This window comes from Sitophilus oryzae, unplaced genomic scaffold (genome assembly GCF_002938485.1).
Source record: "Sitophilus oryzae breed Bouriz unplaced genomic scaffold, Soryzae_2.0 scaffold_357_pilon_pilon, whole genome shotgun sequence".
Lineage (NCBI taxonomy): Eukaryota > Metazoa > Arthropoda > Insecta > Coleoptera > Curculionidae > Sitophilus > Sitophilus oryzae.
This window is the reverse complement of record NW_022146926.1, coordinates 1,682,273-1,707,747: the sequence shown is the minus strand read 5'-3', so window position 1 is coordinate 1,707,747 and position 25,475 is coordinate 1,682,273. Positions and strand designations below refer to the sequence as shown.

Below are 25,475 nucleotides of genomic sequence, written 5' to 3'. Positions count from 1 at the left end.
TCAGTTGCACCTATAAAAAAACAGTAGCGTATCTTTTGGTTTTTGATTTGGTATGTATATATATATGACATATGATGTATGTATATATATATATATATATGACATAAATTAGGATTAATTGACGTATTCAATTGAAGACATGAGTGAATAAAGGTGTCATATCGCTTTTTTAAAGTTTCGAGTGTATGTGACATGACATCTTCATCACCTAGTATATTCTTTATGGTATTTGATATTTAGAGTCTATTGGGGATAGATCTGTCAAAGAGATGTTGAAATACTGGGTAAAACTGATTTAAAAAAAATGGGACATGACACCTTTATCAACTCATGTCTTCAACTGTTTTTGGTCACTTCCTGTTTCACCGGAAATGACTACAGCTTTTGATTTTTAAATGGCACCTTCGGTGTATTTTTACTTTATTGGATAGAAAATGACACTGTGAATAGAATGACATATCATATGTCAATTTTTAACATTTGCGCATATGGTTTATTTGAAATATTAAAATGCGGTTCATAATGACAATTTCATTCGAAATACCATGTCTGTGATTATTCAAATAAATTCGTATAAAAATGCTTTTTTCAAATATGCTAACGAGCTACCCTTGTTCCATTTGAAAAAAATGAGATATGATTGAAAATATGATTTGGGTATCTTTTAACCGACCAGGACAAGACAAGAAAAACATTAGACGATCAAATCTATTTTTCCAAGGCTCTTTGATTAATAATTAGTTTTTTTTAACACATCCATGGCATGGCACTCTAGATTGAAATTTAAAAAACGATTTTTTTTTAAAGCGAAAATGTCAAAAGTTGACATATGATATGTCATTCAGGTGACAGGAAGTGACCAAAAACAATTGAATACGTCAATCAATCCTAATTTATGTCATATCTAACATACCAAATCTCGTTTTTTTTATCTAAAAAAATGGTTATAGGGGTGAGCCACTTTTGAGACGCACCCGGTATATATTTTTATCAGAATATATAAGAAAATATGGAATCTTGGATATATTATATATTAATTATATCATTACATACTTAAATACTTAATTAGCTACAAAATATAATAAATAAATAATTATAAAAATAAAAATATATTATCTAATCGACATATTCTATTCGTCCCGGTCTCCAATTTTCATTCTACAAATACCATCATCGTCTCTATACATTTCCGGTCCGCACTGTTCCAGCGCTCCAATCAGCATCATCTCCTCCTTCCTTCTCTTGTTCTGCTTCTTCTTCAACCCCTCCTTCCGCACGACCTTGGGGTCCTCCACCGTTTTCTTCAAAATCACATCATCTTCGGGCACAGTCAGGATAAAGGCTTTCACCGATCTCAGTTGGCGAAGCAAGGAAGTCGAGCTTTTGTTTTTGCGATCACCCAGCGCAACCGGAGGTGATTGAGTAGCCAGGATCTCGTCGTTCAACAAATGACTGTCGCTCTTGCCGATGTCGACGTGATAAGGTGCAGTTTTGGACTCGATAAAATGTTTGGTTTCGGGACCGGTTTTGAGAAATGGCGATTTCGAACGGACGTTTTTAAATTTTGGGTTGGCTTTGGACATCAACATATTCAGCAAGCTCATGCCGGGTGACGAGGTGGACGATGATAATGATGAAGGATTTGATTGGACGAAAATAATGATGTTCTTGAGGTCGGCGCGTATGTTGGAGTCGCCTTCCTGTCGTTCGTCGTACAGTATCTTCTGTCCGCCGTTGGTTCTGGACGAGGGTACCGGTACTGCGTGGGCGTGCAGCGCGAGCAGGGACAGTAAAAGCACAAGGCGATTCATCATCTTGAAAAAACAACACTGGCCGCCGCTGATATCGACTATCAACTGGTTTGACTACGGGAGATAAGTTTCGGTTTGGCGAGGGAATTGGTACCGTAAGAAGCTGGTTCGGCCGTAACGGTAACCGGGTTAATTTTGTTTGAAAGAACGGACATCTTAACCGCTGATATTGTTGCTATTGGACCGCTATGCATCTCGCGATAAAAGTGTGGCAGAAGAATTTTTTATATCAACTTTGAAGACTACGTGAAAACGGGGTCTTGGTATTTCATCTAATATAATATATTAATCTATCGTCGGGTCATTTACGTCATGAAGTACGCATTATGTAGGAAAAAAACAAAATCAAACAATGTAATGTAATTAGAAATTGTCTATATTTAAACCGTTAGTTCTGTAGACGAACATATCGTAAGTCTAATAAAAATGTAAATCTTTAACTGTACAAAGAATGTTTACTAGCAGTTCATACATCGTGTAAAATAAGGTCAAGGTTGATCATTTTGTAGCTATTTATAAACTTATCCTTAATAATCATACATAATTAATATGAAAATTTTAAAAAATAATTACCATATCTATACTAATATATAAAATCCTTAAGTGACTGACATACTGATTAATCACGATCCTGCTCAAACCACTCAACGTAAGAAGCTCAATTGTGGCATACAGGTTGATTCTAGGGATTTTTCGAAATTCCAGTTCCAAGAGGGTGAAACCACCCCTCAAATATTACAATATTTTTTATTTAAAAAAAGGTCAAGTTTCCGAAAAAACGCTTAAACACGTATATTTTATTTTGTTTTTTACATATCTTAAGATTTTTTAAAAATGTATACAGGGTGTTTCGAAAAATCTGGTCATTGATTAATCACGATCCTGCTTAAACTAGCCCAAGAACGGTAAACTAATAGGATTGCTCATCCTCATAAGACGTAGGTTCGCCTCTTCCCGCGCTTCAGCTGACAGTTGTGACGTCATTGTAGTCCTTGTCAAAGCCAAAGTCAAAGCCTTGTCATGACAGTGTGTATTATTAGTTGCCTATGGTAAACTTATAAAAATAACAGCTGAGAAATTTTGAGTTAATTATTTTGTCAATTTTAAATGTGAAAAAGGTGTCTTTAAAGTTTTTAGAGTTATAGAGTGTCTAAATACGTTCATTTTGTGTTGTAGATTGTGACAAAGTGCTTACTAAGTGCCCACGATATTGTTTATTAATTATTTTAAAGCAAAATATGGAAGTATTCTAAAAAGAATGCTTGCAAAAGGTGATGCTGGGAAATGCTGTTCTTAAAAATGCATTATCCGAGTATTTAATACGATTTATACAGTTAATTTTCTATACTGCATACATATAAGGTGTTTATTATAATTATTTATAATAAATAAACTAAATAATGAACGTTTTGCAGTCGGCAACCAATAATGCACGTGTGTGTATTATTGGTTGCCGGATAAGGACTAATAACCATGACAAGGACTACAATGACGTCACAAAGCGAGTAGTTTTCGCATGCACCTGGCGGACACTTTTGGCTGAATGAGCAGTCCTCTTAGGTTAACTGTTCTTGAAACTAGCCCTCAAATATTAAAATATTTTTTATTTAAAAACCGGTGAGTTTTTCGGAAAAACTCTTAAACACGTATATTTTATTTTGTTGTTTTACATATTTTAAGATTTTTTATAAATTTATACAGGGTGTTTCATAAAATATGACCATTGAATAATCACGATTCTGCTTAAACTTTGACTCTGATTTTTGACAAACGGATTGACTGTAGGGTGCAGAGGTTCGATAAGGAGGGGTTTCTCGAATCTCAAATTCCAAGAGGGTGAAAACGCCCCTCAAATATTACAATATTTGTTATTTAAAAAACGGCTAGTCTTTCGGGAAAACGCTTGGACAAGCATAATTTATTTGGTTTTTTTACATATTTTGAAATTTTTTAAAAAATCATACAGGGTGTTCCAAAAAGTTAGGTGATTTCTTAACCACGATTCTGCTTAAACTGCTTCACGTAAAAAGCTTATTTTTGGCAAACGGATTTTTCCAAAGTCAAATTCCAACGAGATGAAACTACCCCTCAAATATTACCAAGTTATATTGTTTATATAGGCCATATTGTTTTTTCTCATGCTGACATAAATGTGAAATTTTTTTATCCAGTTTGTATGGTAATGGAAATTCTTGCTGTGCTTTTTCATCACCATTACAAATGATTAATTCGCCGCGAACGAAGTCGCTGGTACACGCTAGTTATTTTATATGTACGCAACCATAAAAACAATTAATACCTAGAAAATTTTTGTTGTCCTGAAAATAATGGTAGTACAACACTTCTTTATTTATTAATATATATTAAATAGGTCATACTTTCATCTAACAATTATTGTTTGGTAATAAAATTAAAATAATACAGAGATATCAAAACAATTGTATAGTTGGTTGCCTGATCTAGGCCTATATCCAGGGTGTCCAAAAAATAAGTGCAAGTATTTTAAGGGATGGTAGATCTCGATAAAAGAAACATATTTTCTCTTTATCGTTTTTCAAATAAGTCCAAAATAACGGAGTTGTTTTACTTCGAAAATTTCCAAAAAAAAATATTTTTAATTTAATTTAATTAAATTTACAGTTGAGGGTTGGAACCTTTAGTGTTACACAGCAAAATAAAAACACTCAATCACCACAATACACCAAAACACTTTTACTTTTACACTGGACGCGCGTTTCGCTAACCATGTTATATATATTTTTGCTGTTTTTGACACACATTCAGACACCATAGATAATTTTATTTCTAAGTTAAAAAATCGTTTTCCTTCCATCAAATTTACGCCTGAAATTGAGAACAACGACAGATTACCTTTTCTAGATGTATTAGTTATTAGAAATGCTAATAATTGCCTGGAATTTGATATCTATAGGAAAAATACGACCACACGCAGATATATTCCTAACGAATCACATCATAGTGTTGAACATAAATTGGCTAGTTTAAATTTTAGTTCATAGATTACTTAGTTTCCCACTTTCCAACGAAAGATATGAAATAGAAAGAGATTACATTAGGAATGTAGCTGAGTGTAATGGATATTCTCCTTCACTAGTTGATAAATTAATTAGAAAACGTAGGTATAGGTTAATGATTTCTGAAAATTCGACTTTTCAAGTGGAGAAAGATACGTCTAAATATTTTTCTATACCGTTTGATAGAGTTATCCGTGGTCTAAAAGGAATTTTTAAAGAATGTCAATTATAAACTTGTGTATAGTGCTAATAATAGAACAATTATTAGGTATCCAAAGGATAAAACACCTCCACTGGAAAGGTCGGGTATTTATGAAATTTCTTGTAAAGATTGTAATCAGAAATATGTTGGGCAAACTAGAAGATCAATATTAACTAGATTTAAAGAACATTTAGCTCAGATAAGATATGGTAGACCGGATAAATCTTGCGTTGCCGAACATATTGTTGATAAAGAACATTAATTAAACAAGTCTCAAATTACAGGCAATTAGATGCATATGAAAGCATCGGAATTAATAAATGTAAAGATAGTATGAACAGAGACAACGGTCCAATTCCTTCAAGTTCTTTGTTCCTACTACTCTAGTGGCGGAAATCTAACTGTTACACTCAGTGGGTTCTGACTCAGTTGGCTAGATTTTGCCACGCCCACTCGGTGCCCACTGGGCGAGTATATAAACGCTCAACTTGTAGATTGTACTTTAGTTTATAATCATCTGCAGATGATGCTAACAAGGTTAGCGAAATGCGCGTCCAGTGTAAAAGTAAAAGTGTTTTGGTGTATTGTGGTGATTGAGTGTTTTTATTTTGCTAATTAAATTTAATTATATAGAGAAATATCATTATGATCATAGAGATTATGATCTTGTAACTCCTTATGAACCAAATATGAAATATATAAAAAATACATATATGTAACATATTTTTTTATTAACTTTGGTGCTTATTTAAATTTTAAACCAATATTTGTGTATATACCTAGATAAATGCATACATGTAAGTAAATAGATATGTCCTGTGAAATTATAAGTAATTTTTGTAATACTACAGCAAAACATATTACATAAAAAATATCTTACAAAAAAATAAACTTATAAAAAAAACGCGCCACATATTTGTTTATATACCTAGATAAATGCATACATGTAAGTAAATAGGTATGTCCTGTGTAATTATAAGTAATTTTTGTACACTACAGCAAAAAATATTACATAAAAAATATCTTACAAAAAATAAATTTATAAAAAAAACTATACAAATACCAAATACAATTTTCTACTCAGCGTCTTAAAGTTCTTTATTCTTGGCATGAGTTGCCAGGTGTTTGTTCAATACTCTGACTCGATAAAAAGCTTTACCACATATTTCACAAGCGTGGTTTTTCTCCCCAGTATGGATTTTCATATGAGCATACAGGTTAGGCTTTTGGGCAAACATTTTTCCACAAAAATTGCAGACGAATGGTTTATCTCCGGTATGGACACGGACGTGCCACTCTAGATTACGCTTACTGACAAATATGCGAAGACACTCTTTGCATTGATATTTTGTATCGCCTAAAAAAAATACTTATTCATGTACAATTCCTAATTTTAAACTGAAATATATGTTTATAAGTCGGTACAACTTTTTTAAAATTGGATTTTGATCGAAAAAAAACGACTCAAGTTGGCCTGGAAATAACGACTTTCATTACCTTCAACCAAGGAAAGAGAGGGGTTCCTTAGACAAGGAACCCCTCTCTTTCCTTGGGTTTTTTCAAATCCTTTATTTCAAATGATTTAAGTCAAAAACTTAAATCATTTGAACTTTGTGTTGAATTTGACTTAAGACTTTTTTTTTAAACTGACTTGTTGCAGCTCTGATGTGAAACAGCACTTGTGAAACTCTTTTTCGATACTTTTTTTAAACATTCATTGAAAAAATATATTATACAATGCTTTACTACACAACATAACATTTTCTGACATGATGAATTATAATGATGAAGAAAATTAACAAATTTGTTTGTAGGACGTTTAGTAAAATAAGCCCAAAACTTACCAGTATGAATTCGCATATGTTGAGTTAAAGAGGTTTTATATGTAAATGTTTTTTCACATAGTTCGCAGGGATGAACATTTGGCCCAAAATGTGATTTCATATGACTCTTCATGTCATTTTCTCGTGAATATGCCTTGTTACATATCATACAGAAATGTTTAATGCCTAAAAAAATGATTAATATCACAGATTAGGTATCCTATAAGTATACAGATAAAAATCTTATCCCTAATTCGTGGTACGAAAATTGTTTTTTATGACGATGTGCAAACGAGTCAAATTTCCTGTGCCCAAAAATAAACTCGCGTAAAATAACAATAAACAGCGTAATAGAGAGATATCGCTAAACCGAATAGCGTGCATGGACGTTAATAAGGCCAGGTGTTATTTCCTTCACGTGAGGTGGTATTAACTCTCTTCATTTATAGTTATCGGATCGGAAAGAATTCTGATCGCGTCGCGTCCGCTATTTAAACTTAACCTAACTTTGAAATTGTTTTGTTTACTAGGTATTTTAAAACTAAAGGGCTAAAGTGCTTATTTCCAGTGCTTTATTGTTCAACGCCTGCCAATGGGTTTAGGACAACAAGCAACAAATTCTCTTAGAAGGGCTAAGTCGTCATCTGCTGTAAACCTAAGACTCTTTATAGGTTCTTTAGTATTGGAAGAGGTGGAATCCATATTTAGAGCCATATTTATTTAATTAAAACTAATCCCAGCTACTTAAATATCAAATTACCTAATAAAACTAAAGCAATAATTCAAAACAATTCAAACATAACCTAAAATAAAAGATCTCGCCGGCCGGCTCCGGTTGTCAAATACCCGCACATGCCCATTTAAGCAATTTTTAAACGTTATCAGAGGTTATTTAGAAAGAGCGCTTGATGTAATTGATCCGTAAATTGCGTCAGGCGGTAACGTTAATAGCGGGTGTTGCGTTGACTCGCGCATATCGTAACCATGATAAGGTACGCGTAAATACTGGATGACGCTATTTGGTTTTCCGATATCTCTCTAATAACTGTGCCGGTCAGGCGCTGTGCACAATTTTAGGGGCCATAAGTGGGCGTGCTATGTGCCCACCTAACTAGTGCCCGATTCCGAAAATTGGAACCACGAAAAACAAAGATTATAATCTGTATAATCTGTGTTAATATTAACTACCATTCGTGCCTAATAAAAATCCATGGGTTTTATCATAGATAACACTCTGTTATCTATGGTTATATCCATGGTTGGAATTGGGAGAACCCCAAACCATTCTAATGGAGTTTAGACAAACTATAAATACTGAAATATACAGGGTGGTCCGAACTGTATTCCGGAAACTTCGGCAGCATATTCTGCAGATAAAAATAAGTAAAAAAGTTTGTATAAATGTATATCCTAAAATGCTTAGTTTCGGAGATACAGGGTGTGGAAGTTTCATTTTAATTTCGATTTTTTTTTAAATAATTTCTGAAATAACCTCAATATTTGGATAAAAAAATGAGTTTTTTGACATGGTGACATGGTGAGAAATTTGATTTTCATGTCAATATGACTCCTATTTGTTGTAGAGGGCGCCACCTACATGTTTTTAACTGTTTTGAAGAGTAATAACTTTTCGTCCGTACCGGTATAAAACTACTGACTGAAAAAATATACATTTGCATGACTTTTTACGTAAAAAATGTCTCTTGGTAAAAATCGCTACGAGCAACCGTTCTCAAGATATTTAGAATGGAAATGGTCAATACAAGTCATTATTGACAAAAAATAAACACGTTGAGTAGATAGTGATTTGGTTGAAATAATAAATTTGTGAAATTTTTAATTTTTCAAATAAATCATATATTTTTCAGCGAAAAAATGATAATAAAACAGTTTCTGTTGAACTTATGACACAAAAACATTTAAAATTTATGATTTCAGTAGTCAACATGTTAATGACACATGATAATTTAGATTCCAAATATCTGGAGAATCATTACCCGTAGCAATTTTTACCAAGAGACATTTTTTACGTAAAAAGTCACGGAAATGTATATTTTCTCACTCAGTAGTTTTAGACAGGTACGGACGGAAAGTTATTAATCTTCAAAATAGTTAAAACACATGTACGTGGCGTCCTCTACAAATAGGAGTCATATTGATATTAAAATCAAATTTCTCATGTCAAAAAACTCCCACACACCAATTTTCATCCAAATATTGACGTTACTGCAGAAATTATTTGAAAAAGATTGAAATAAAAATGAAACTTCTACACCCTGTAACTCCGAAACTAAGCATTTTAGGACATACATTTATACGACTTTTTTTACTTAGTTTTATCTTTAAGAAAGGAGACAAAAAAAGATGTAGCAACTACAGAGGCATTAGTTTGACAATGTCTCAATGGGAAGGTTGTATGGCAGGATATTAAAAGAGAGAGTAGAAGAGAGCTTTTTTTTTGAAGAAATAGAAGAACAAGGTGGTTTCCACGCTGGGCGTTCTTGTACAGACAACATATTTGTGTTACAACAAATAATTGAAAAAAGGAGAGCTCGAAATTTGGACACGCATCTGGTATTTATAGATTTAGAGGAAGCCTATGACACGGTGCCTTTGAAAAAATTATTTGAAATCCTGGTTGAGGCAAATGTGAGTAAAACATATATCAATGCAATATGGAATATGTACAAAAAACCAAAAAGTATGATCAGACAGGAGAAGTTCCTATCGGAATCCTTCCTGACATCCAAAGGACTTAGACAGGGGTGCAGTTTATCACCTACCTTATTTAAAATATATATCCAGGAGGCATTGAAAAACTGGAGAAGGAAGAGTAGAGCTATGGGAATAGAGATTGACAACCACTGTCTATCGACCTTGTTCTTTGCAGACGACCAAGTTATTGTTGCAGGTTGTGAGGAGGATGCCGACTATATGTTGAGGAAACTTGAGGAAGAATACGACAGATGGGGACTCAATATCAACCTCACAAAAACCGAATACCTGAAAGTAGGAGAAGAACAAACTGAGGATCCTGAACTACACATACATGAAATTAAAAGATGTAGCGAATATAAATATTTAGGAAGTATTATATCTGAAGAAGGGAACCCCAAGAAAGATATACATAGTAGAGTTCAACAAGGTAAGAAAGTAATCGGTCTTTTAAACTCTCTCCTGTCGTCAAATAAAACATCCATCCAAACAAAGATAAGGATTTACAAAGCAATAGTAGATCCAATGTTAACATACGGTGCCGAATGCTGGCAATTTACAGCAAAAGAAAGAAGGATGGTCGAGTCAGTGGAGATGGACTTTCTCAGAAGAGCATGTCGCATATCAAGGATGGAACACATTAGAAATGAGGAGATCAGGCAAAGAACAAGGCGAATATATACCAGCACCGACAACATCGAATCGAGACAGCTACTATGGTATGGGCACGTAAAAAGAATGGGAGGGGAAAGATGGCCAAAAGGGCAATGGAGTATCGTCCCCAAAGCAGAAGGAAAAGGGAAGACCTACAACTACGTGGTTAGATGGAGTAGACCAGTACATGAGAGACAGAGCTATTAACCAGGAAGAATGGCAAAATCGAGCAATATGGAGGTCGAAATGCGGGATGCGGCAGAAGCTGTAGGACCCTCGCTTTATATATATATATATATATATATATATATATATATATATATATATATATATATATATATATATATATATATATATATATATATATATATATATATATATATATATATATATATATATATATATATATATATATATATATATATATATATATATATATATATATATATATATATATTTATCTGTAGAATATGCTGGCGAAGTCTCCGGAATACAATTCGGACCACCCTGTATAAGAGTATTCATTGCTGCTAAGAATGGAGTATTTGAAACAGTTATGAAATTTAGAGCTCAACAACAACAAGCCCGACTACCATTCCAATTGACTTTGGAAAAGGGGCGCATATACGGGAGGGGTTATGGGGGTAATTACCCCTCCCCCCAGAAAGAGATTTATAAATAAGAAAATGTGGTATAAAATAGTGGTGTGGACAAAATAGAAAATCCAGACCAACCCAAGTTTATTTTTTCCGTAGTCACAATACCTCTAGCGAAAATTTAATTTAAATGTAGCATTTTATTTAAATATTGACACTACCCTTCCCAGACTTAATCTCTGGATGCGCCACTGCTTTGGAAAACTATCAATACCAAAAAAAAAATAGTGTACCGTAAAGTCCCATAACATTGACCGCTTTTGAACTTTATTTTGCAAAATCTTATTAACCTTAAGCAATAAAAATTAAACAAAATTGCCAATATTAGGGCTATACTTAAGCTAATAGACATATGTAGTCATTATTTCGATATCGTGAACATAGTCCCATTTTTTTAAAAAAATGCTTGGTGCAAATGCTTGTCATAGATTTTAGGTGGGTGGTCAAAGTTACCTTCTAACGTCGTAACTTTGACCACCCACCTAAAATCTATGACAAGCCAATTTTGCCGTCGCGCAGAGTAACATTGACCGCTAAAAATGTTTTTAAAAAAATGCGTTAGCTATAAAAAATACAAAAATCTGATTTAAAGTGAAAAAAATACAAAATATTTTTATTCATAAAATATCGCTTACAAACAAAACAAATTTCCCTCTTTATTAAATAAAAGGCACTTAAACTTAACAAATAAAAAACCCTGCCTAGCCTTACGTCTTAAATAAACTAACTAAAAGGGAATTCTTTGGTTTAAACCGTAACACAATCAATGAGGAAAAGAAAGTTAAAAAATTAACCTAAAAGATTATTTTTTTAAAATACCTATCACTCTATCTTTTTTGAGTCTTGTTGTGAAGTTCTTCAAAAACTAAATATCGTTTTCTCTCTCAAGAGGTTTTTTAATTTTAAGACGATCTGTTTTTTTTTTTCTATGATTGAGTGATCCACAACGTTGGGCCAGAAAAATTTTAAATTTTTGTTTCACCAAAAATGATAATTCTAAAATCGGATCATTCGCAACTACCTTCCCAACATAGTATTTGTTGCTGTTACACTTTGAGGAAGTCTTAAAACTGACAAGTAAGTAATCATCAACCTCTATACACTCATTAATATCTCTATGGTATTCCTCAACGTCAATTTGCATTTCATTTTCTTTACTTAATGCCTTGAATTCACTTGTTTGTTTTAACTGGGTTTCATTTTTTTCGATTGCGTTAGATAATTCTGCCAAAGGCTGCTCATCATCAGACGACCATTCTCTTTCTTGTTCCTTTAACTGTTTTTCACAATAAGTCTCCCAATTTTCATCTTCTGAAGAATCCATATAATGTATGTCTTCTTCAGAAACCGAAGATTGGTCGTCACTCTCATTTTTCTTTGATGACTTTTTAGGTCTTTTCTTCGTAGAGACAGTGGAACAAGAAGGCAGTGAAACCTGAGGCGGCTTGTTCAGCAATAAATCCTCTACAGAAATGCTGGCTCCAGCCTGAACATTAACTTTAGATCTGCGTTTTTTTGGGGCGTCACTATTATCGCCGTATCTCATGTTTTTTAACATATCTACTACTATTGAGGAAACCATAGTCGATGCGGGAGTAGAATTCTGGTCGTGATTGTTTTCTTGGGGTAGGCGGTTTAAAACTTCTTTAGAATTAAAAGGACTAATTCCGCATTTTTTAAATCCTGAAATTAGGTTTTGTGAATAATTGTTAGGCGCAACGACCTCTGTTAATTTTTTTAACAAACGTGGAAAGTGATCTTTTTGAATCGTTTGAGAATTTTTCTTTTGCGATTGCTTCCAATTGTCTAAAATCTCTCTCCATCTTCTTTTTAACGGACCATAGAAACCTACATCTAGAGGCTGGGTGAGATGTGTTGCGTTTTTCGGCAAACAAGCAAACGTTATATTGTTCCTCTCAGCTGAACTAAGAACCTCCTGAGTAAAATGACTTGAAAGATTATCTCCCAATAATACTACTCTTCCGTTTATATATTTTTTTACATATGGCACAAAGAGATTTAAAAACCAGTCAGTAAAAATGGTGGCATCGAACCATCCACTTTTACTTCGATTGTAACGAGTGTTCGGCGGCCCTCCTTCCATCCAAGTTAACCATATTTTTTCAGCTTTGTATACAACGTATGGTGGTATTATTTTACCGGCCGCCGATCCACAAAACATGATGGAGACACTAGATTTGGTAGAGTCTCGAATCCTCTCTGGGTACTTAACGCCTTTTTTAAAAATATATTTCTTTGTACCAGGATCGTCAGAGAGGTTCGTTTCATCGTAGTTAAAGATACGATCAGGGCTAATAAAGTCATTATTCTCCGTTAAAGTTATTTGTAAAGCGTCAAAATATGCCTTTATGGTATCTGGTGAAACCTGTGCTTTGGATGTTTTCAGGTTTTGACACATTCTAGATGACAACATATTTTCATGGCGTCTTATGAATTTGGTGCACCATTTTAACGTTGGCAAATTACCCTCTTGGAATTGAGGAACCTTCACACCTTTTCTATTAAGAAACTCGCTGGCTAAATGTTGCAAATCAACTCGGGAAAAAGGATATCCCCATTCACTAACTTTTAAAATGTGTGCTACCATGGCATTTTCTTCTTCCTTTGAAAAAACAAACGGGCGCCCAATTTTACCACAGTGCTGACTTTTTAACCTATTTATTATTGTTCCTTTTGAAATATGAAACTCATTGGCGGCTCTTGTTCTTGAGATTCGTCCTGATTTTATCATGCTCAAAACTTTGTCCAGCAATACTTTATCTTCCCTGTCCTCATAACGCCGATATTTTCTTTTAGGCATGTCTATAAAACCAAAAATAAAACAAAAATCAGAGTGGGAACCAGATTTTCGATTGACGTTATCATAACTTTGACCGTGGAAGTAACTTTGACCGCTGGTCAAAGTTGAGAACAGAAAAAAAAAGGTTATGTTTAAGAAATAAAAATCACCATTATCATAAACAAAAGAATAACAAAATAAAAAAAAGGTGGATTAGACTACTAACATACTAGACTACTTACCGCAAGGAAAGATTTGACTTATGTCTTTTTAGTTTCTCACCCACAATGGAAAGTTTTCGGACTCAAAATTTTCACGTGTTTCTCGTCCAAATATTTAACGGTAACTACGCGTATAATTTCAAGCCGATTTGTGTTGACGGGGCATAACGACATCTATGGGTCATTAAAATAACTATTTGTATACAGAAATGACCAACATTATAGAAGTATGTGATGCTGTGGTGCATTATACCGGTCAGTGATCTTTTGGTCAATGTTAGGTGTTCGGACAAAATTAGGGGAGTTTACGGTACAGAACTTATTCCAATGATTTAACCCCTAAATATAAACTATAGCAAAAAAAGTATACCTTGATGAGATGCTTGTATATGCTCTTCTAAATGTTTTTTACTGACGTAAGCTCTTCCACATATTTCACATTTAAAATTTCTGGGACCATGTAAATGACTTAAATGCGTTTTTAAACTTGCGTCTGATCGTAATTCCTTTCCACAAACATGACATTGAAATAATTTATCTCTTGTCACTGGGTCCATCCTTTTCTTTGATTTGTTATCACTTCCTGGAGGCACTCTATGAGTCTTTTCATGACAGCATAATAAACCATACGAGGAAAATACTTTCCCACAAAATGAGCATATTAATTTTTCCCCTGTATGTTTTCTTTCATGGTCCGTCAAATATTGCCTGCGTGTAAATTGTTTATTACAAACTGTACAACTATGTGGCTTGACTTCCAAATGTGTAAGCATATGTCTTTTAAAGACGCATTTTAAATTGAAGCATTTGCCACATATAGAGCATTTATTTGGTTTTTCTCCTGTATGAGTCCTAACGTGTTCCACATGTGTAGAGTAACAATCATGTTTCTTATTACAATATGGACATAAAAACTTTGATAGTGATTTGTGATTGGTCACAGTTTTGTGCTTTCGTAGTTCCTTGTAGCTTTGGAAAGATGCATCACATGTGATGCATATGTATGGTGGACCTAACAACAAACAAAGTTTAACAACAATTAAAAGTTAATATCAGGGTTGGCAAATATCATGATATTTATGTAAATATCGGATATACACTTCCCCAATAAATTAACGCAAGTTTTTGTCAAAACCACTTATCCGATTTGGACGATTTTTTTTTGAATGATAGGTTATTCTTTCCACAATGTTGCATAACTAATTGATAGGAACCCTTTATACTATTGGCGGATGTATATTATAACGTGTTTTTTACGGTTCTAGACACCCTGTAGAGTGGATCCGTTAGTATCGTTGTTGAAATCACATTTTAGCCTTATCTTTTTTACATTTTGTTTTTTGCTTATTATTTCCTTATTGGCTAATGAGAAACAACATTTTATAGGATGACATGATTTAATATTGGTTTTAATTAACATTTTTCCATTTTACTCACTAAAGCAAGTAGCAGGCTATGGAAAACATGGATTACCAGTAAATGTTAAATAGAGATGCTAGTTTCTGTGCAAACTTGTAGACCATTAGTATCTCTTCTGGATGAGTTGGAAGGGGTCCGAGCTGTTACGAAACGTTAAGTCTTACTGCTGATGCTAGTTTCTGTGCAAACTTGTAGACCATTATATCTCTGAGCTGAGTTGGGCACCGAGCTGTTACGAAACGTTGTCTTAATGTTGAGAGTTTTAAAAACGTTCCTGAATCGGATTGGTTCTTCGATTCCCGTCTCGGCTCTGCGACAATTACTCCCTAGCATCTCTAAATGCTGTATATAACTCGTGAAATGGTTGAGTGAGTTACATTAAATCGTTGACCAATTCTTCGGGTAGCTCCAACCTTCCTCGAAGACAATATTAGTGCTTAAGCACATATCTTCTCTCGCCAGTAAGATTTCTTGTTTCACGTGCACGTTGCATATTTTTGATATAATAAAAGGACGAAAAACGACTGACACTGACAACAAGCATCTCTATTTGACATTTACTGGTAATCCGTGCTTTTCCATAGCCTGCTACTTGCTTTAGTGAGTAAAATGGAAAAAATGTTAATTAAAAACCAATATTAAATCATGTCATCTCTATAAAATGTTGTTTCTCATGTAATAAGGAAGATAATGGAGTAAATAAAAAACAAATGTAAAAAAAGATAAGGCTAAAATGTGATTAATTTTAACTTGGATGCACGTAACTGATCAACTCTACAGTGGTGTCACAAATTTTATTAAAAAACACGTTATAATTGCTACACCCGGTATTAGTATAAAAAGGGTTCCTATCAAAATACAGTTAGTATAGCAATATTCTGGAAAGAATAACCTATCATTCAAAAAAAAATCGTTCAAATCGAATAAGTGTTTTTGAAAAAAACTCTTAACTATTAAACTTTTGGTTATTTTTTTGTGGTGCGTTAATTTATTGAGGAAGTGTATATCCGACTTACAGGGTGTCCCAGAAATAAGTGCAAATATTTTAAGGGGTGGTAGATCTCGATAAAAGAAACATATTTTCTCTTTATCGTTTTTCAAATAAGTCCCAAATAACGGAGTTATTTTACTTTGAAAATTTCCAAAAAAAATGATTTTTTGCTAAAATTTTGAGAACCACTGGATCTTTTCTGGATTTTATTTCTTGTAAATTTAATCTAATACTTACGTTGCCATATTATCAAAAAATTATGTTTTTTAACTAAAAACTAAAAAAAATCCAAAAAAAATGTCGAAAAATTTCCAATTTTCAAAATTTTTTTCGCGAAAAACCTCATAGGCGTGTTTCTGGGGTTGAACTATACTATCAGTCAAAATACTTGCACTTATTTCTGGGACACCCTGTATATTCGATATATATCCGATATACGGGTGTTTCAAAACAAATGCGAAAAACTTCAGGGGGTGATTCCTTGATTCAAAATAAAGGGTAGTTTGCTTCATAAACGTTGGGTCAAAAGTCAACCATTAGGGAGATATCGCGGTACAAAGATGGCGGAAAAATAATGTCACCCAAAAAATAAACAGAACTTATAAAAAATAAACAGGAATTCTAAAAAATAAACAGAAATTCTAAAAAATAAACAGAAATTCTAAAAAATAAACGGAAATTCTAAAAAAATAATCGGGAATTCTAAGAAATAAACGGAAATTCTAAAAAATAAACGGAAATTCAAAAAATAAACAGATATTCTAAAACTAACAACAAACAAATTTATATTTGATTTATTAGTTTTATTAATGGTAAATCATCGTCAGATGCGTCAGAATCAGAATCAATTGATTTGTTGATTGTCCCAGATCCAATCAATATTATCTTTTTTCCTTTTTTCTTTCTGATTGTTGAGTTTTATTTTTTTATAAATATCATGATATATATCAAGGTATAAATATCATGATATATATCAATGATATATATCATTGATATATATCATGCCAACCCTGGTTAATATGGAACTTAAAATCAACACACCTTTTAGGAAAACATACGATATATTTTTATTTTTTGATAGATGTTTTTTATCAATTAGCTGTGCCTTGTGTAGTCTTCGTCTTTTCATAGAATTATTTTTTACTTCAAACTGCTTAATTTTAGTTTGATCATTTGCGATATCAAATAAAACATTAGCATTATCTTTTTTGTGTCTGTCATCACCTACATCATTATTTAATGCCATATTTACAAGATCTGTTAAATTATCATCGTGTACTGTTTGTTCATCATTTGTTGTCTTAATTTCATTGTCTATTACTTCATTCTCCTCAATTTCTATTTTAATATTTGTAATACCCAATAAAGTATTCATACTTTCTACTTTCTCACTCTCCGTGTCATCAAATACAAGACTAATCAATTCTTTAGAATCTTCAACATCAGACAGATCCTCTGTGTAATGAATATCTGAATGAATATCACCTACATTCTCATTATCTGACTTGGCCTTGTTATTTTTCTTATATGTATTGTTTTCATCAACATCAGACAGATCCTCTATGTAATGAATATCTGAATGAATATCACTCACAGTCTCACTATCTGATTTAGCTTTGTTATTTTTCTTATATGTATTGTTTTCACCAACATCAGACAGATCCTCTATGTAATGAATATCTGAATGAATATCACCTACATTCGCACTATCTGATTTAGCCTTGTTATTTTTCTTAGATGTATTGTTTTCACCAACATCAAACAGATCGTCTATGTAATGAATATCTGAATAAATATCACCTATATTCTCACTATCTGATTTAGCCTTGTTATTTTTCTTATATGTATTGTTTTCATCAACATCAGACAGATCCTCTGTGTAATGAATATCTGAATGAGTATCACCTACATTCTCACTATCTGCAACTAAAACTTGTTCGTTAAGTTCAATCTGTATGCCTTGATAAAAATATCGTTTTAAAGTTTCTTCTGACTTCTTACACTTAAGTAAAAATTGGTAAGTCTGGTACATATCATTAATGCAACGTTGGCACATCTTTCTTGGGAGTTTCTCATTTTTTTTTAACTGAAATAAAATATACTATTCAAGATGAAATGAGAGACCTATTTTTACTAACTTTAACCCTTGTATATGAATTTTTAAAGTAGCTCAACCTAAGACGTTTATGGATGTAAAGCACCAGATGGCGGGGCGTATTTCACAGTCTTTTACTACAGAAAAATATTTTTTGTTACTCTGAATTTTGAAGCGACCAATAAAAACAGAGAAAATAAAAATCGATAATTTTCGGACCGTGCCAATTGGTTACTAATCGACCAGATACTTTTTGTCTATTAGATATGCTATAAAAGCTGGTAATTATACAATTCGACCATTGTAAATACCCGACAAATTCTGCAAGGCCGACGAGGCCGATGCTTTTCACTGATAAGAAAAAAAAATGTTTGTTTAGATAATTTTCGAGATATTTTTTTTCTGAATGCACATTTTTAAAGTATTTTATATTCTTTGTCCGCTTGATTTACTATACTGGTCGCACGTATCGAAGTTCTGTTTCTTCTAGTTTTAAAACATGTTCTTATTTCTTTATAGTTGTAGTGGTTGTAGTGTAAAATTAGATTAATTTTATTAAGTTTAATTATAATATTTAGTGTAGAATACCAGAAATAGTTTAGTAGTGTTTTTATAGTTTATTTATTTTGTAGATAAGTAGTAGTTGAAGGGATAATTTGGTTATTTTTTCTTTTTGTTTGATTAATTAGTAAGTTTATAATTTTTTCAGTGTAAAATACAAGAAGTAGTTGTGTAGTGTTTTTATAAGAGATTATATTCGTTTATTTTGTAGATGAGTAGTAGGTGAAGGTATTTGGGTATTTTTTCTTTTTGTTTTTCTTCTAATTGTAGTAATTCTATTAAGTATTGTGATATTTACGCTATATATTCCTTCAACTTCGTTGAAAAGTGCGTTATCATATAATTTTGGTTTTCTGGTAGTAGAATATACGAAAAAAAAATCTGATCAAATTTATTTTAAATTAAATTAATCGAGTCTTATTAATCAAATTAATCTAGCCAAATAAAAATAATAGTTAGTTTCTAAATACTATACAGGATGAGTTTCCTACGATGTTCTCTATGGGTATCTCGGAAACTACTGGAGATAGAGAGTCGGTTAAATGGGGAAAGAATTGCAGTTTTGTGGGGTCATAAATATGCGCCTTTCGGATTTTTCGGAGAAGTTCAAGGCTTACTAGATATTTCGAAAAACACAAATTTTGCCTATTTTAAAACTTGTCTCTAATTCCATTATAATCTACCGTATGATCGAATAAAAACGGCGTCAACGATGGCTATGAAATGAAGATCGTTGTCATTTTATATGTAAAATTATATGGGAAATATCATCGATCGTCATTTCATAGCCATCGCTGACGCCGTTTTTATTCGATCATATGGTATTTTAGACAAAAAGTTTTCAGATAAAAGTTGTAGATAATCGCATACCTAATGAGTTTGTGTTTTCTGTTTTTTTTTCTAAAGCCTGTCATTTTTGACATATGACACAAACATTATGTTTTTTTTTAAATGGAAATCCTAGTTGGCCATGACTTCATAAAAAGCGCCATTCTTTAAGATTTACAGCGATATAGGTATAATATGTTTTTTTTTCGAAAAATTACGTTATAGCCAATTCTTTTCTTTCTTGGCTAATTCCCATACCAATAATACCCCATGCCAATTAGTTCAGCATCAAAAATGTAAAAAGTTTTGTTTTCAAAAAAAAAAAATATCGTAAAATTCGTAAAGAACTCAATTTAGAATAAAATAATCTAAGAATGAAATGATTCTTTTATAAACCTGCATTAAATCAAATTAAAATAGGTATGTAACTTTTTTTAAAAAAATATTAATTAACAGCAATTAGCATTATCATAAATTATAAATAATGTACCAACATATCGAAATAATAATTTCTTTGTTAATACGGGTTAGAATTCTTAAAATAACAAGCAAAAATAATCCACAATTTACAATAAAATAAAAGTTTTCGTTTAAATTTCTTAATCAGCTGATCATTATTAAAGTTCGCAGAAACATTACTCTGAGGAAAATAACGAAAATAATCGATATTTTTGACTCCGCCCCGAAAGGTTCACGATTTGTCCTCCAGTTGGCAGCACATTTTGTCTAGTCGGTTGAACAACTTTAAGAATATATAAACAAGGCTTTAACTAAGTTAAATAATACTAAATATTTTCGGTTTACCTTAAGAGGGGTCCAATTTTCTATTATTTCTTTAAGATCAAGACCTTCCCGATTTACATTGTCAATTAAATACAGGTCATTATGGGCTAAGCAGGTTCGGCATACTCTAGGAAATATATTTATTGGATTAGATGGTAACATTTTGTATTATCACGCTATCTATTTTAATAAATTGTACTAAAGCTGTGGTTGGTTCCTTGTGAAACATCGTTGAAATATTAGTATTTTAATAAAGCACGCTTTTAGATGTTTCAAAAAGCTTTTAATAAGAGTAACTTTAACTCTACATATATGTTTCGGCTTGTTAGGCCTTTTTCAAGAGTTTTTTAAGAACTAATCGTCTAACTACACTGTAACTATATATATATTTGCTATTGGGGTGGGTTCAGAGAGTTTACAATAGGAGTAATAAAAAATGTGTTTAGAAATCCTTGTTGGTCGTTAACATTATTTTCGTTTTTAACAGATTTTAGTATGTCTAACTGTTCAATGTAATTTAAGCGTCTACCTTTTGTTTCTCTGTGTAGTAAGTTAATTGAGTTTTCATTAATTTTGTGATTATTTACTATACAATGAGTTGCAAGACCAGAACTATGCTGGAGATTATTAATATACTTTACATGTTCTTTAATCCTTATATCTACATTTCTACCTGTTTGGCCTATGTACACGGCATCACAATCATTGCAATCCACCCTATATACACCCGACTTATTTTTGACATTAGTTTTGTCTTTATTATTTAATAAAATTTGACCTAAATTTCTTTTATTTACGTTAATAGTTTTACATCCTATTTTATTGAGATTATTTGATATTTTGTTAGTTAAATTAGGAATGTAGTTTAAAGGTTGATAATTGTTATTGTCTTTAGAATTAGCGGATTAAAAATTTTTCATTAATATTTTGTTTTGTTTTTTCTTTAGCATATTATCAATAAGGGAACACTTATATCCATTGTTGATGGCGATCTGTTTAATAATATTTAACTCTTTTTTAAAATTCTCTGGGCTCAGTGGAAACATTACTAATCTATGAATTAAACTATGAAAGGGTGACATTTTGATTTGCCAGGATTGGTGTGATTGACTATGTATTACAGTGTCTGTGGTAGTGGGTTTCCTGTAAATATCAAATTGTAATCTATTAGACTGTTTTATAATTGTAACATCAAGAAAATTGATGGTATTAATACCTTTTTCAATAGTAAATTGTATTCTCGGGTTAATTGAATTTAATAATGTTAAAAAACTGTTTAAATTTCTCTCGGTGCCTGACCAAATACAAAAAATGTCATCTACATATCTTGCCCAATAATTTATTTTTGATATTAAACTACTCTTATTTTTAAATAGCTTCTTTTCAAAATCTGCCATAAATATTTCTGCGAATAACGGTGAAATTGGGGAACCCATCGGTAACCCATCTTTCTGTTTAAATATTTCATTGTTATACTGAAAATAGTTTTGTTCTAAACAAGTTTCAATTATTGTTATTAAATCTGATTTTACTATTATATTAAGATTAGATTTATCAATTAGTTCACAAATAATAGAGGACAATTCATGGGTTGGGATAGAAGTGAACAGGCTTTTGACATCGAAAGAAACGAGTGTTGCATTATGTGGAACTTCAATATTTTTCAAATTATCTAGCAACTCAAAAGAATTCTTTATGGCAAATTTTGATTGAAAATTGATCATGGAAGGAAGTGTTTTAGCTAGTATTTGACATAATTTATAAGAGGGAGCATTTATGTACGAGACGACTGGTCTAACTGGATTATTGTCTTTATGTAATTTTAATTTATCAGTTGAAGTCTATCTATTTTAATTTAACAGTTGAAGTATTGATGTGTAAGGTAAAACATCTGTCTTTTGGTCTACACACTATGTTCTACATAATACAGTTTGGTTTGGTTGGGTTTGGCAAATTAGGAAAATAGGTTATTTGAAAAACTGGATGTTATACTGGATAAGCAGGGTTGTTCACTACAAACAACACGGAGTTTTGCAGCTAAACGATTAGATTTTTACAAATTGTAAGTTCTGGGTTCGTTGAAGGACTATTAGAGCTACAATTTAGAAATAATTTTACAAAATAAAGAGTGTCTCAAATAAGTAAAAAATATTATAGTTGTATTTTTTTAAATGAAACACCCTGTATATTATTCTATTTTTCGATTCTACGATTGAAAGAAAGGTAAATTTGATTAGGGTTTATCACACTTATATCTTACCGTTTTTGAAATATTTTCAATTTTGTGAAATTGCAGTAAAAATTTTAAAGCTTCGTTTCTCCAAGGGTATCAAAGTTTTTAATACTAATTATGTACTGAAGATTATTATTTATTGATCAGATATTGTGTTGCAATAATAAAAAATTATACTACCTTATACAGAGTGTCTAAAAATTTATATTAAATAATTATTACTAGCTTTAAACGGCAATAATTTGTTTAATTTAAATAGGACACCCTGTATATCTTACGTGAATCAGATTCACAATTTAACGTCCTAACCTGCTGATCAATAAATAAATTTCACTAATTTATTCATAATCAATTCTTATAATAACTATAAGCCAGAACTTAGAATTTGTAAAAATCTAATCGTTTAGCTAGAATACTCCGTGTCGTATGTGGTGAACAACCCTGTATATTACTCAGGGACTAATATACCCACCTGAGAGACAAAGGTTCCTTTTTTTCCTCTGGCGCTTTCTTCTGAGACCTCTTGGGCTTTCGTTTTTTAGACTGGTACGTGGAGCAACCAGGTAGTTTAGAAGGTACTGCATCTAAAAACAAATAGTGTATGTTGCTGTAACTTGAGGTGGGTTCAGACTTGAACATTTTAGTCAAAATTATTCAGTTGACGAGAAAAGAACTGAGTTTGTGCATAGTTGCACTTAAATAGTGCAACTATGATTAACAAAATTTGTTTACTAAAAGTTCACTGTTTTCTATACAAAATTATTAGGTAAGTAGATATGAAAATTCAATTTACTGTACCTTTAGCAACTCTTGGATTCTTTAATGGAGCAGTTAATAGTTCGCCAGTTCTTTCCACATAAAAAGAAGCTACTCTTTCAATTTCATGGGGCCGGAAGTGTAATTCGCATACCTACAAGAGCCATTTGAGACAATAGACAATATTGTTTGTATACAATAGTATTGTGCCCATAGACAATATTAATACTAAACCTAATAGAATAAATGTTTTTACCCGTGACGCTTTTGTCGGTCTGAAGTTTTCTCGTTTTATAGCTCGCGCCCAGTTTTCCTGTTCTTGAAGATCTTTTGGAAAAGAAAAACAGGACGCTTTAGGGTACCCGGGATAATTACTCTTGCAACCAGGAACACAACAAAGATAAGGCATAGTACAAAATAAACACACTCCAGTCTTATTGATGAAGAGTCACACTCTTAAAAAAACACGCACAAAGATAAATAAAACAAAATAATGGACTAAGGTTAAATCACTTACAAAACTTACTTAGTCATTTTTCTATTTTTTCATGGGAAACAGAGAGTAACCATATAAATGGCAGTAGTTTGTGTCATTTAAACATTAAACTGATTACTTTTTTGCACTAAAATAAATAATAATACCTAAAATCAAGTCCATGAAAAAATGAAAATGTCCGAATGTGACCGAATATCTACTTCTGAACAGCTGATTATGTAAACCAGAGATGTAAACAGAGGTCCACGCAAGGTCCACGCATATACGTCCACGCCGTCCCCGTGAATATTAAAAGATTGACGTATACCAAAGGTGTATTACTGGTTGCCTATATTTCATAAATGAATTTTTTAATTAATTTACTAAACAAAGGTGAATTATTCCTTCTATATACTTCAAATAGAAGATAAATTATATAAGATGATTTGTATATATTTTGTAACGTATTTTATACGAAATATATTATTTTTAAGAAATTTTAGAAAATTAAGGAATTGCGGCAAGTTTGCGGGAAATCGAATGTCGCCCATGAACACCACCCCTCCACTTAAGGCCATTCAACCTTTTACAATATGGCGGAGATAGAAGTGCTTTATTTGGCGGGTATTTTAAACCCTGTTTTATTTCCAAATAAACATTTTTTTAAAGCATTTTTCACACAAATGTCGGGTTAGATTACTAATTTTTTAATATACAGCGAGTCTAAAGTTCTCCTCATCAGTATGGAATTTTTTGTATTATTACTTTTATGAAAAGATCAGTTAGTTACGTTTTATAAAAAGTTCTGCTTTCTCAGAAAATAGGTATAGTTAAAATATTCAAACTTGAGGTAGCATATATAGGGTGTTCAAAATCATAGGAAAAAGAAATAACCAGAAAAAGAAATAACCAGAAAAAGAAATAACCAGAAAAAGAAATAACCAGAAAAAGAAACAACCAGAAATATATGATAGAAAATAGCAATATAAACTAAATATTCAATTGCCAGCACTTAACTACCATAGTTTAGAATTTACTGAACGTTTGATAAATATATAGTACTAGTTGAAGCCTGGCGCACTTCTTACCCGACAACTACTATATAGTAGTAGTGAAATTATCTCTTTCAATAGCTGTCAACCATTTTTTACGAAGCTCGTCATTTTTGGGGAATATAAAAGCAGAAACCTTGGGACCCCCTCTATAATTCCCGTGACAATTTGGAACAGAGCATGTACAAGGCATGCTACAATAAAATGTAACCCTTTAATACCTATTTGATTATTGTAAGTAAAAGTTATAAAGTACTATGCAGACTGGCGGTGAAGGATTTTCACTCATTTAGGTGTAATATCTTGATAAATACTTCTAGTTCTTACCTTAAAATAATTAATAATACAGGAGTACGAGAGACAAG

At 32.1% G+C, this 25,475-nt stretch overlaps 2 protein-coding genes across 5 annotated transcripts; both read right to left on the bottom strand.

The window, feature by feature from the left end:
* Positions 1-1,058: 1,058 nt before the first annotated feature.
* On the bottom strand, positions 1,059-2,090 carry LOC115884801. The gene has a single exon (XM_030903486.1). It carries the CDS (start codon positions 1,812-1,814, stop codon positions 1,131-1,133), a length of 684 nt encoding a protein of 227 aa, XP_030759346.1. The 5' UTR covers positions 1,815-2,090; the 3' UTR covers positions 1,059-1,130.
* Positions 2,091-5,766: 3,676 nt separating this feature from the next.
* On the bottom strand, positions 5,767-24,344 carry LOC115884755 (zinc finger protein 510-like). 4 transcript variants are annotated; one of them, XR_004050611.1, is made up of 10 exons: positions 24,101-24,344; positions 23,840-24,038; positions 23,626-23,737; positions 23,300-23,411; positions 20,616-20,721; positions 17,369-18,413; positions 14,288-14,929; positions 6,893-7,057; positions 5,977-6,405; positions 5,767-5,827 (listed from the first exon to the last, which is right to left on the bottom strand). XR_004050611.1 is itself a non-coding variant. In XM_030903423.1 (10 exons), exons 2-10 carry the CDS (start codon positions 23,990-23,992, stop codon positions 6,137-6,139), a joined length of 2,394 nt encoding a protein of 797 aa, XP_030759283.1. In that variant the 5' UTR covers positions 23,993-24,038; positions 24,101-24,344; the 3' UTR covers positions 5,844-6,136. The 4 variants fall into 4 exon arrangements, 3 of the variants coding, with proteins under 3 accessions (XP_030759283.1, XP_030759281.1, XP_030759282.1); XM_030903423.1 differs by lacking the exon at positions 5,767-5,827 and having other exon boundaries at positions 5,844-6,405; positions 17,369-17,786; positions 17,997-18,413; XM_030903421.1 differs by lacking the exon at positions 5,767-5,827 and having other exon boundaries at positions 5,844-6,405.
* Between the last annotated feature and the right edge of the window lie 1,131 nt (positions 24,345-25,475).

Excerpts from the sequence above, each read along its gene's own strand:
- LOC115884755 (XM_030903421.1), bottom strand. The coding sequence starts at position 23,992 with ATGCCTTATCTTTGTTGTGTTCCTGGTTGCAAGAGTAATTATCCCGGG. Across the intron at positions 23,412-23,625 it reads GAATCCAAGAGTTGCTAAAG|ATGCAGTACCTTCTAAACTA; the intron begins GTACAGTAAATT and ends ATTTGTTTTTAG. Across the intron at positions 18,414-20,615 it reads AAAATTGGACCCCTCTTAAG|TTAAAAAAAAATGAGAAACT; the intron begins GTAAACCGAAAA and ends ATTTTATTTCAG.
- LOC115884801 (XM_030903486.1), bottom strand. The coding sequence starts at position 1,814 with ATGATGAATCGCCTTGTGCTTTTACTGTCCCTGCTCGCGCTGCACGCC.